Source organism: Acanthopagrus latus, chromosome 22, assembly GCF_904848185.1.
Source record: "Acanthopagrus latus isolate v.2019 chromosome 22, fAcaLat1.1, whole genome shotgun sequence".
NCBI lineage: Eukaryota > Metazoa > Chordata > Actinopteri > Spariformes > Sparidae > Acanthopagrus > Acanthopagrus latus.
The window spans coordinates 19,114,844-19,127,339 of NC_051060.1; the positions used below are offsets into that span (position 1 = coordinate 19,114,844).

General features: G+C 44.8%; 1 protein-coding gene across 6 annotated transcripts in view; it reads left to right on the forward strand.

Annotated features, from left to right (window-relative positions):
- Positions 1 to 12,496, forward strand: part of snap91b (synaptosome associated protein 91b) — a 27,057-nt gene continuing 14,561 nt past the window's right edge. For 2 of the 6 annotated variants that reach the window (XM_037086342.1, XM_037086343.1), the window contains exons 1-11: positions 31 to 666; positions 810 to 1,146; positions 8,581 to 8,723; positions 9,039 to 9,114; positions 10,128 to 10,230; positions 10,329 to 10,422; positions 10,517 to 10,628; positions 10,714 to 10,820; positions 11,415 to 11,456; positions 11,946 to 12,019; positions 12,258 to 12,263. In XM_037086342.1, coding sequence (XP_036942237.1) covers positions 1,017 to 1,146; positions 8,581 to 8,723; positions 9,039 to 9,114; positions 10,128 to 10,230; positions 10,329 to 10,422; positions 10,517 to 10,628; positions 10,714 to 10,820; positions 11,415 to 11,456; positions 11,946 to 12,019; positions 12,258 to 12,263 — 887 coding nt within the window. In that variant the 5' untranslated portion in view covers positions 31 to 666; positions 810 to 1,016. Of the gene's footprint in view, positions 667 to 809; positions 1,147 to 8,580; positions 8,724 to 9,038; positions 9,115 to 10,127; positions 10,231 to 10,328; positions 10,423 to 10,516; positions 10,629 to 10,713; positions 10,821 to 11,414; positions 11,457 to 11,945; positions 12,020 to 12,257; positions 12,264 to 12,496 lie in introns of all 6 variants that reach the window. The other 4 variants (XM_037086340.1, XM_037086341.1, XM_037086344.1 and 1 more) reach the window with 4 other exon arrangements.

The window sequence follows — 12,496 nt, forward strand, 5'->3', positions numbered from 1 at the left end:
CCAGCACCCGCCGCTGAAGAGGAGGGAGGGAGGGGAGGAGATTCTGGATGGACGTATAGATAGGCTAAATAAATAAACAAACGCCAGTGAGGGAGGGGAGGGGGTGTGAGGAGAGGAGAGGAGAGAAAAAAAAAGGAAATTCCCTTCTTCTGCTTATATTTTTTTCTCCCCCTCTTCCCGTGCGTCTTTTGCGCTGCGCAGTGCCGCCGACACCACCAGGGGAGCGCATTTTCTCTCGATCACAAGCTGCCGAGGCGGACAGGAACACCGCAATCTGACGACCAGAAGCGTGAGCAGCGGCGGGGGGGAGGAAACGTTGCGGGCTCTTCTTTTATTTTGAAAACGCTCTCCTGGAGGAAACGCATCCAAAAACCTGATGCGCCCTCCACACGGGATATCACAGCGACCTATGGAGCATTGATTCACAGTCCGTCTTATTTATTTTTTTTAACATATTGGACAATCAGAGCGTTTTTTTAAATTTAAAATCGGCCTGTTTTTATTGTGTGTGTGTGTGTTTTAAGGAGTAACCGCTGCGGGGTTGAGAAGATAGCTTTCATTGCCAGCTGAGTGTTACATAACCGAGTGGCATTAGCTGTCCAAGGTGCTGAACTGAACGGTCGGAGGACTAAAACGGGACGCGCCGAGGGGAATTCACAACCTTGCGTAAGTCTACCCCATGTCGCCGCGCGTATTCTCAACGTGACCGAGCGATCTGATGCGAATATAACATTTATCTTTTTTATTCATTTTTTTTAAAACCTCATTTTTTTTCTCTTGCTTTTTTTCCCCCATTTCCGCCCACACAGAAGGTCACACAGGCCCTATCGACCAAAAAGAGAGGGGGGAGAAGAGGAGGGAGCGCAGCTCGCTGGGAAGCAGCTGAGTGTGTGTATATATATATATACATACATATATATATATTCACATCTTTTTTTCCGCCATCGTCCCGAGGTGAAACACATTCCTGAGGTGGTCGATTCGACGGAGAGAGAGCGAGAGAGAGAGAGGGAAAAATGTCGGGGCAAACGCTCACGGATCGCATCGCCGCTGCGCAATACCAGCTAACGGGATCAGATATGGCCCGAGCTGTCTGCAAAGCCACCACTCATGAAGTGATGGCGCCCAAGAAGAAGCACCTGGAGTGTAAGTGGAGTCCTTCTTTTCCTCTCATGTCACACACGCCGCAGACATTTTTCTTTTTTTTTTTTTTTTTAACACAAGGCCTCACAGGCTGCACACACACACATACACACACACCAGCCTGGAACACGTGCCATCACAGCCATAGAGAGCTTACCACATCTTTACCACCAGTCCTTTTTTAAATCCCCCCCTCCTCCTCTGCTCATAAGGGTGTGGTGCCATAATGAATTGATGTGGCCAGGGTGGTGATGACCCCATCTGGTGACCCTGTGTGTGTGTGTGTGTGTGTGTGTGTGTGTGTGTGTGTGTGTGTGTGTGTGTGTGTGTGTGTGTGTGTGTGTGTGTGTCAAGCCTCCAGTAAAGATGATGGAAAACCCAGAGAGGAAGAGAGAGTAGAGAGGGAGGTCATAATTTAGAGTGGAATGACAAGTCATGCTCAGAGAAAGACCATTTTAATCCTCCCCCCCACCTTTCCTTTAGAGGCTGGAAAATATCCACTTATAATGGGAATTACAGGTTAGGATGTTGCCTGTTTAGGTTCCTTTATTATCTGTCGGCGAGTTAAGCGGCAAAAAGTCACAGCTGAAGGCATTTCATCAAACCTCACAGCTTTGTTGACACGTGTGCGGGCGACAGCAGGGGCCACCTTATGACAAATCACGATTAATCTCGGTGATCTACCACAAATACTGAGTCAGACCAAAGCAGTGGCGTGGCGCTGCATACAGATGGCGGGTGGTCTGATTGGCTGTGTGTGTGTGTCTGTGTGTGTGTGTGTGTGGTCACCGGGCAGGTCTGGTCCCTGCGTCTTCTTGGGCTAGGACCTTATATCTTGTGATCCGCTCCCCTGCTGAATAATTTAATAATCAGCCAATGACTGCCTTGCATTATTTACACAGCCAAAGGTGACAATGCTGATGCGAGGACGCACCGGGGACCGCTGCTTCCTCGCTCTCTGCTGGGTCAGTGTGTTCGCTGCCTGTGAGTCTTTTAACAATCAGCTGCTCAGACCTGGACTTTTCTTAACGAGACCTGACCTCTTTCTCCAAACGCAGAAGGCCGCTTCTGTTGACCTCTTGATCCCACAACGAGGAAACGCCCTCACACACTTCATTTATAAGACGGTCCAGCATAATAAAGCACGCACACACGTTGAAATGTTTCCTTCCATGATGTTTTCAGGCGGTGCTGAATCTCTTTCTGGGGCACATTCAGTGATCCACCTGTATGTAGGGCACTGTGCTTCTCATGCATCTTGGCCTGCGGGAAATTCCTAACCTCAAATAAGTGGCAAACATTTCCACTCAGACCCACAAGACTTGGACACAACATACAAACTGAACTCACTAGACTGAAAACAGGAAGTCAGACACTGTAAGTAACTTTGGCAATTAGCTATCTGTCAGCGTGTCTGAGGCATCCGATGATAGGAGGATACGAGCCGGTTGGTCGTATTTCTTCCCTTTGTCATAGTGACAGTTTGTGACCCTTGAGGTGGACGTGTGTGTGTTGTTGAAGGAGGCGGTTTCGGCGGTGGTGGTGGTGGTGCAGTGCAGTTGCCATGGCAACAGATTGCAAGTGTCAGGGGGTTTGGCAGCGTGAGGACAGAGGGAGACTGCGAGAAGGAAAGAAGAGAAATGACAGGCCTGTCATCCCTGTAGTGCAGGGACGATCACAATGAGCATATGTGCCTTTAGACTGAGTGATCGGCGTTTTCTGGATGTGTTATCGGTTACTGATGAAACATTTGTTCTAACATGCGCTCTTCTGATGGTACATGTGTGAACATGGGCGTCATCTCATGATTCAGCTTCAAAATAAACCTTTAACAGTGAAAACAGTGTGCAGGACTTTTCTCTGCAAAATATTTTCTTTAAGCTTTGACAATTGCTATAACTTCTTGTAAAATTAGAGCAGGGACTGAACCCCAGGTGTCGGATATGTGTTATTTCTCGCAAATATGCTGTAAAACAATCCACTGAATCTCAGCACGGCATATAGACGCAGTGAAAAGAACACGGCGGGACGCGTGTGACAAATTTGTGGAGAACATGTGGTCGGTGCAAGGTCAGCTGAACGCCGAGGGGAATAGGCTTAAATTCATCTGAGGTCATGCTGTAAATACACACTGGGCACAGTAAAAGCTGTTTTCGAGGAGTGAAATCAAGGCACTGATGGGAGCAGGAGGGCTGATCACATGTACATGAGAGTATAGTAGTTATGTCACATGACCTTTAGATTATCTGTAGTCTATAGTATGGTGTGTGACTGCTGCTGGAGCCATAGATAGCAAAACCAGATGTCTTTAAAATGTAACTAATTGCACCATTGTAGTGTTGTATTAATATTTATTTATGGGAAATAATTCTTATTTGCTTTCTTGATGAGATAGGAGAAGATCGATACCTCTCTCATATCTACAGCCCCCAGCTGGTTAGCTTAGCCTAGCATGACAACATGGAAACATGGAGAAACAATTAGCTTGGCTCTGTCTGAAGGTGACAAAATCCAAATACCAGATCTTGAAAGCTCACTAACTATCACATTGTATCACCACTGCTGTGTTACAGCGAGCTGCCTGACTAGCCTATGTCTTGAGCAGTATGCTAACTTCCACAAGTCTTGTCATCACCACAAGTACGGACGGACCGAATAAGGCCAGCTGAATTCATTTTCAGTGCTCATGCTGAGCTAAGCTAACTGGCCGCTAGCTGTAGCCTTATATTTAGCATTCAGATATGTGAGTGGTGTGGGAGTGAACTCACCCCTCTATTCTTGTTTCACTATAGAGTAAGTTATTGCGTGTCTATTAAATAGTGACTAACTGAAGGTTTTCTGAACACGTTTAAGATGTAAATGGGTGTGAAACCACCTGAGAGCCACCAGAATAAGCTTATCTGGACCAACTTCCACCTCACCATGGTGCCAATGTGTCGGTATTCTGTTAGATTTTTTATTAAATACCATGTCTACTACTAGACAAGCATGCTGTGCAACTATGAAAAAAAATAAAAGATTATTACAGACAGACTCAGACGCTGACTATAAACACACTTAGCCAGACACTGCCACACACAAACATGCCCTCGCACAGTGTGAGTCCTCCCGGTACATTATTAGAACCCTCCTGTGGACCGTGGATTACCGTAAGAGTCTTTATTTAGCTCAGCCAATCCTCATTAGAGACACACACTCATATGTCAGTCTGTGTTTGTTTCAGGCAATGATACCCCAACAGAAAGCGTGGATTATTTGCTATGATATGGCCCATATGGCAACGCCGTTAAAGCAACATTGTGCGAGAAACGATTGATTTGTGTTTTGGAATTTGGTGCCAAGATGAAGATTGCAATCCACACGTAACACACAGCACACAGACAGACAGCTGTACATGTGCATTTGATATGATTATTTACTTCTGATGATAATTTAGTGACTCAACAACGAAAATCAAGCACGCAACACAGCAGTCCAGCTAATATTACACACCAGACCGACTGTTCCGTGAGGCAAAAACGACCCAAGACACTAAGGAAGACATGAAGAAGCAACACAGAGAAAATAGGCTGGAAAAAGACAAAGACAGGAAGTAGAACGTAAAACATGACACAGAATTAAAGTATGTTTACTCGCCAAAGACTAAAAGCTCTGACATGCAGACTTCTCCAAACTCTTGTTTGGTCACTCTCTCTTTCTAGCTTCTAAGCTTTCTCTGTCAACATCCTCGACAGTTTTCTGCGTTCCTCACAAATATTCCCTCCTCACAAACCTTCTCTGTGGCATGAAGCTCCTGTGCAGTGTAATACCAACACTCTAGTGGCGATGCTCCAAGCTCCCAGTCCAGGCTGAGTCAGCTAACTGCACGGCCGACTGAGCTAACTAGCTAATGGCAGCTACAGGTAGTAGCAGCCAGGGGTTGCTTTAGGAACGAGTAGTTCCAGGCGCCATCCCTCACCAGCATTCCCTGTTCCTGGCCTTGAAAACCTTCTTGGTGACTCAAAGCCGATGTGCTCCAAGTCCATTTGAGTCAGCTAGCTGCACGGCTAACTGAGCAAACCAGCTGATTGTAATGACAGTTAGCAGCAGTCAGGGTTTGCTCTAGCAACAAGTAAGCTATCTGTACATCACGAAAATCTGAGGTTGGAAGGAAAACCAGAAAACATCTGATCCAGATCCAGGCAGAGAGATGAAAAATGGGCATTACACAGTTCTTACGGGAGATTGTACTTGGTTACATCGACCAGGGGTTCGAGGTGCAGAGTGAGAATGAAGGAGGTACTGTTCCCACTTTGCAAATCAGTGTGCCATCAAAATGGTTTTGAACTGTTTTTTTAGGTGAAACTGTTACATAATATCGCTTTAAGCTCCTGTAAACAGAAATAATAAGACGTACAGAGTATTATGAGCTAAAGGTCTGCGAATGGCTTTGGACAGTGTTCATCCTGCTTGTATAAATATTAACTTGTAGCTGTGCCAATGACACGATAATGTTATATAATGACCTTTCAGCCATTGTGGACCGCGTCTGTCTGCGTGTGTCATTTGAAAGAGGCTGCTGGGGGGGTGAAGTCTTCAGCCATTTTCACAGAGGAGTGACGCTACACGAGGAAGACGAGAGTAGAAATTCAAACAAGCACGACGGTGATGTGGGGAAGAAGAAAATATCATCAAATATCTAAACACAGATGGGAGCCATAGCGGGGAAATGGATGCAGCATTGAACATAAAGACATCAGACATCATCGGAGGTGTCACAGAAAGGCTGCCGCCATCTGGTCATGCTGTACAGATGGATTGGAGCATAATTAATCATGCAAAGATCAGAAGAAGCTCCATGATTACTCCATTAACTTCAGACAATTTCCAAATCCATTTGCCTTTTTCTTCATTTTGACGATATAATAAGATTTATATTCCGCGCCGTGCTGGGGAGATCATTTAATTGAATCAACCTGAGTGACGGTGACAGCGCTGGAGACAAAAGCTGATAATAGAGAGGCGCTGGTGAGGGTGTGAAACAGGTGGTGTCGAGACAGGTTTGTGTGCACGGGGGATGGGCAGCGACACAGCCACCATTGAAAGGCACGGACCGGTGATTAGTAATAATCTGTTTACAACCCTTACAACCACCCTAACCCACGACCCCTCCGTCCATCCTGCCGACCTTCAGAGGCCTCGCTGCTCTCACTCCACACGTCTCTTCATTTCACCACTTCATCGCTGCTCCCTCGGGTGTCTCGCTCCATCTCGCACTCATCACCTTTCTAGTTTCTTGGTCTGGTTGTCAGTTTTTGTAGCTACCCTCTCAAGGTGAGGTCTGTTCAATATAACAGCCTTTCTCTCCTTCCATTATCGGCGCTGGCTGCCAATACTTGCTGCGTTCATTCCCTCCCTGGCAGCTTGTGTGGATACACTCAGTCCTGCCCTTGTTGCTTGGCTGTCAATGTCAGCTGGACGCACTCGAAAAAGCTTTGAAAATCTATGTCATGTTCTAGGTTTCGAGAATTTAAAGGAGATTGTTATTCTGTTCTTATTCTGCCGCAGCAGTATGTGCACATGTGTACGTTTATGCCGTGTGTGGATTATAAGGCCAAACCTCTGAGAATACACTCACTGTCATTTCAAGGATATGATCTTTGTTTCTTCAAAATGTTGCTTCCTCTTTCTAAACGTCTTCTCTTGCTCTCTTTTTATTGGCATGATGTATTTGAGGCCATCTGTCTCCCTGACTCTGTCTCTCTCTCTCTCTCTCTCTCTCTGTGGACAACTAACCCAAATATCTAATAAGAAACTCCCCCATCAGACAAGAAACAAATAAAAAGCTTGATATGTTGCTTATTTAATTAAAAAATTGCCTGATTGACGCCAGTTGTTGTGAGATTATTCACAAAAGCCCAAATATCAAGTCATGCTTATGTTTTATGGCTCATCATTGTCAGTCACACGCTTTTGATAAATATATGTCTGTCATGTTTGTACTGTCAGGTTGCTGTTTTCACAAATGTCCGTTTGTTAGTGGGTCTGTTGGTTTGTCACCAGGATTACACAAAAACTGCTGAACGTGTTTCCACAAAACTTGGATGGACAACAGGTCTCAGCCCAGAACAGAACCCATTAACTTTTGGTGTGGATCAGGAGAAAGGGACAGATTCAGGAGATGTTGTTTCCTTTTCGTTTCCTTCATCGTCTTTTTGTCCTCTCACTTGGCTGTTAAAAATCTGGTGAGGTTAAATTATGGTGAAGCAGTTATGGGTGGTTTTAAAATGACATTTTCTTAGAAGCAGACACCTGAATTCAGGGGCAGCATATCACGAGAGTAACCGCTAACTGCTGCTACTGTTAGCTAGGAAGCTCAATTAACCCTGCAGCTATTGGTCGTATTAGCTGACTCTGTCTAGCTGGAAGCTGGTAGCAGGAAGGTTGTGTTGGTGTTATTTACCATCGAACTATCACCAAACTGGCTCGGGGATTGTGGGTTCGCATGTTAACGTCAACAGAAATCTCTGCAACACGACAATCACTCTGACATAGTGACAAAACTACTATTTCTTCACACTCGGATGATAATCTTAGTACATTTGCCAATGTTTTAAACAGAAATTGTTACATGTTGCACCTTTGCTGACTTTCTTTGTCTTCGTCTATGACTGAGGATGACGATAAAATAATGACATAACATAACACCAAGGTAATAAACCTGGTTCTGATTACTCGGAAAGAAAATTCAATATTTCTGGGGTTTGGACTTAATTTTCACCATTTTCTCACATTTGGTGCCACTTGGCAGGTTATTCATTGGTGAATATAAATGTTCTTAATAGGACATAAAGGAGAGAGATTTCTAGTCACTGGATAATTTTAGTACTTCTTCTGAGGATCAGAGATCTGTGTGACCCAGAGAATGAGATACAGCACACATGAAGTATTTATCTGTGTTATTATTAATGCCAAAGCGATGTTGCTTAGATGAAGTGTTGTAGGTGTGTTGCTGCTCCTGCACACCTCACACTCCACCTCAGGCTGATGCAACAGTCCGAGCTCTCGCTGCTGAAGACCTCTCTGGCTGTCTGACTGTCTGAACTGGCACCCGGGGAGGAGAGCTGACGAAGCATTATTCTCTCTTTCTGCACCGTCAGCGTGCGTGTGCGTCTGCATGTGTGTGTGTGTGTGTGTGTGAGCCCGTGCACCAACATCATTTTGTATGTACATCAGGTCTTACTCCTGGCTTAATGGTCTCCAGAGCGTCTCGAGCAGCTCTGCAGTGAACACTCGGCCCGCCGGCTTAATCAAAGTTTAAACAGAGCAGTTCAGATTATGGAGCCGCTGGTCTGAAACTAAACGAACCCTGACTCTCGCCTTACATACCGAGCTCCGACTGCAATGATGTAAGAAATCTGTGAATGACGGTGTTTTTTTTGTGTGGCTGTGTTGCAGACCTGGTGTCAGCCACCAACACCACCAACGTGAACATCCCCCAGATGGCTGACACGCTGTTCGAGCGAGCCACCAACGCCAGCTGGGTGGTCGTCTTCAAGGCCCTCGTCACCGCCCATCACATGTGTGTCCACGGCAACGAGGTTAGCGGTCGAGACCCGTTCACATCTGGTGCAGCGAAGCTCATGCTTAAATCTAGGTTTATTCAGCGATATAAGAAGCACATGATGGCTTGATTGAGTTATTTTTATATCGTCTTTTGAGAGCTTTGAACGCAATTCATCAAAGAGATGAATGAGCGCTGTGGGTTCAGCAGCCATTCATGGAATCAGATCTGAAAAATCTGTCATGTGGTAGAAAAAGTACAGCAGGGATAATCTAATCACAGTCATTAAAGTGTTGTTTTTCATTAAGCCGTAACTTCATTTTCCTCCACTGTTCTCGTTTGTCTTCCTCAGAGGTTCATTCAGTACTTGGCTTCCAGGACCTCCCTGTTCAACCTCAGCAACTTTATCGACAAAACCGGCTCTCACGGTAAGAGCAGACGAACTGTGTCCGGTAAAATGCAACTCAGAAACAGGAAGAGATAAACACAAAAGGGAGCCATCTGGCAAATAGGAGGGCCTGGACAAGATCACGCGTGTGTAATTGTACACACATGCATGCAAACAGATGCTGGCGTCTCTGCCTCCAAAGTCCAACGTCTCGTGTAAAATTACGCTCTCGAGTTCAAACATTTTATGACGGAATTTTTATGCATCAGGTCGCCTTGTTTCTTTGTGCCTTTTTTTCCTGTGTTAATCCCAAACACTTAAAATAATATTGGTTGGACGCATGAAGTTAATCTACGATCTTAACAGGCATTTTGGTACACGAATGATAATTAAAGGCAGGATTCATCTGGAATATTACTATTTATAGTTGAAATGTTGTCACGTCCAGAGGAGACGGTGCAGATTATGGTTACCAAACTACCTGCAGAGAATTTACTGACACATAAATGGTTGTCAAAAAGTGCCGAATCTGCAGTTACTAATGACTGGGGAGGTTAAACTTTTAGCCCAGCTGGGTTTCCCTTAAAATATATAGATTTTAAACAAAGTGCCTTTCAAAAAGTGTAATATTACATGCTGCAAGAGGACTAAAACTAGTATAAGATATGCATCACACAGGAGAATGTAAGGAGAAGAGTGACATGAAAAACTCTCCTACAAAGAAAAATAAACACCAGCTCTTTTGCAGACACAAAGAAAAAGCTATGATAATGAATTCTGAGTGCTTTCTAACGCATGAAGTTAATCTACGATCTTAACAGGCATTTTGGTACACGAATGATAATTAAAGGCAGGATTCATCTGGAATATTACTATTTATAGTTGAAATGTTGTCACGTCCAGAGGAGACGGTGCAGATTATGGTTACCAAACTACCTGCAGAGAATTTACTGACGCATAAATGGTTGTCAAAAAATGCCGAATCTGCAGTTACTACTGACTGGGGAGGTTAAACTTTTAGTGAGTGCTTTCTAACATACTTGTTGTGTTCAGGCTATGACATGTCTACATTCATCAGACGGTATGGACGATACCTGAACGAGAAAGCCTTCGCCTACCGCCAGATGGCTTTTGATTTCACCAGAGTCAAGAAGGGGTATGTTGAACACGCCGTTCAGAGAACTTGTGCTTGTGGCCGACTCAAGTCTCGGCAATTGTTTCTGCATCCAATGTTTTCACTTCATATCCTTTCAGCGCTGATGGTGTGATGAGGACCATGACCACTGAGAAGCTGTTGAAAGGCATGCCAGTTCTGCAGACTCTGATTGACACACTCCTGGAGTTTGATGTGAGTCAGACTTTGACTTTGACTTGTCATATATTTTCACAGACCCGTGCAGCATCACAAGACAGAAGTTTCTCTCCCTCTTTCCTCCTCTCAGGTTCATCCCAAGGAGCTGAACAACGGGATCATCAATGCCGCATTTCTGCTCCTCTTCAAGGACCTGGTCAAAATGTTTGCATCCTACAACGATGGAATCATCAACCTATTAGGTCGGTAGAGTCCTTTGACGACCTCTCGCTTGACACCTTGAAGACGTAAGCGCGGATCCTGACGAATCTGAACCTGTTTTCACAGAGAAATACTTCAAGATGAAGAAGAGCGACTGTAAGGAGGCCTTGGAGATCTACAAGAGGTTCCTGACCAGGGTGACAAAGATCGGGGAATTCATGAAGCTGGCTGAGGTGAGCGACCTTTAATACGACTTCTTTAAAGATTGCTCAGATCTCATGACTTCACACTTTCATATCATGTGCAAGTGATACGCCGGTCCTTTTCATTTAACATCTCTGGAGAGCAGATCCAGAGTCATCTGTACTCTGATGACCTTAGCCACCGTGACGTGACCATGGATTTGGATCATGATTTGTATGTGAAGTAACATTACGTACATAATGCAAGATGAACTACTTCTGTTACTGTAGCTGCCGTTAGCTCAGTAAGTTGTGACGCTAGCGGTCCAGACTTGGAGCTCAGAGTGGTATTACAAGAAAAGACAGACCAGGTTTTGCTTGTTAGTGTGCCAACGTAGATATCTCTGCAACACACCTGAGGCAGACTTTCTTTTTCTTTACACAACATCACCTGGTGTTTTTATTGAGTAGTATTTGGATGCATCTGCTCCCCACAGAAGGATTGGCGTATCACTTACTTGGGCTTTGGCGTCTACCCTGCACGTAATTATAAAAAACAGTGTGAAGTCGTGTTGTCTGAATGCAGATTGAACAACGAGCCACAGTGTGTGGAACGCTGATTCTGAACTTGTTTTCCCTTAACAGACGGTTGGAGTCGACAAAAACGACATTCCCGACATCAACTACGTAAGTTTGATGCTCTCATTTTCATTTGATCCATGGAAAAAAAAAACGAAGCGCACACAAATGCAACACATCTGACCTGACACACACGCACACACACACACACACACAGAAACAGCCATGACTCACCCACCATAATCTCCCCCGGCCAGTGTCTCCACCCGGGAGTGGTGGTGGATCTAGCAGACTCAGACGATGAAGACTGTCCTTTCCAACCTCTCGAGGACCCGGTAACCATAGTTACACAGGGTGGCCTGGCTGAGTGCCTGTTAGCAGGATGGAGTGTCGGCATGTTGAACTAAATTCAAAGTCAAATGCACAAATCACAACGTCTGTGTGCTTATACACGCATGAGGGTGTTGCAGTGAGATCTTGTCCAGGGTTTTTCACCACTTCTGGTGAATGTGGACTTTATGCACGGCCTGTCAGAGACGAGTTTAAAGGATTATTTACTAATTGCTCTGGTTTTTGATTTTTTTTCTTTTTTGTCAGGCTCCCAGCAGCATCCTGGAGAGTCTGGAAACACACATGAACGGTCTGGAGGACGTTAAGGGCGGAAAGAAGGGGTAAGAAATTGTTTGAGTCTTGTCTTGTGCTTCTCACTCTCAGTATGAAGACAGATTAGAGGGAATTAGAAATGAAAAGACACTCAGATCTGAGAAACTCCCTCTTTGTTATTTAAAAGACTTGCATACCTGAGAGAAAAGTTGGTAGAAAGAGGCCTGAACAAAGTGCTTTCCTTCTATAATTTCCTGTAACCCTTCCTCTCTTTTATCCCCCTTTCTGTTCATTTGGAATCACCAGTGAAGGGTGAGCATCTACTGTGTGTTTTGGTTTGTTCGGAGTTCACTAACTTCTTAGAAAAACTGTGTAGAGTTTTTATTTCACTGTCATTCCCTCCCTCCCGCAGGTAAACTCGTACACATTATTCACATGTGAACTACAGTATGTAGGTGATCCCCATGTGAATAGAAAACCATAACGCCAACAACTAGGTTTACATGTGGAAGTGTGTGTTATTGGTGTGGTTACATGTGTGAACG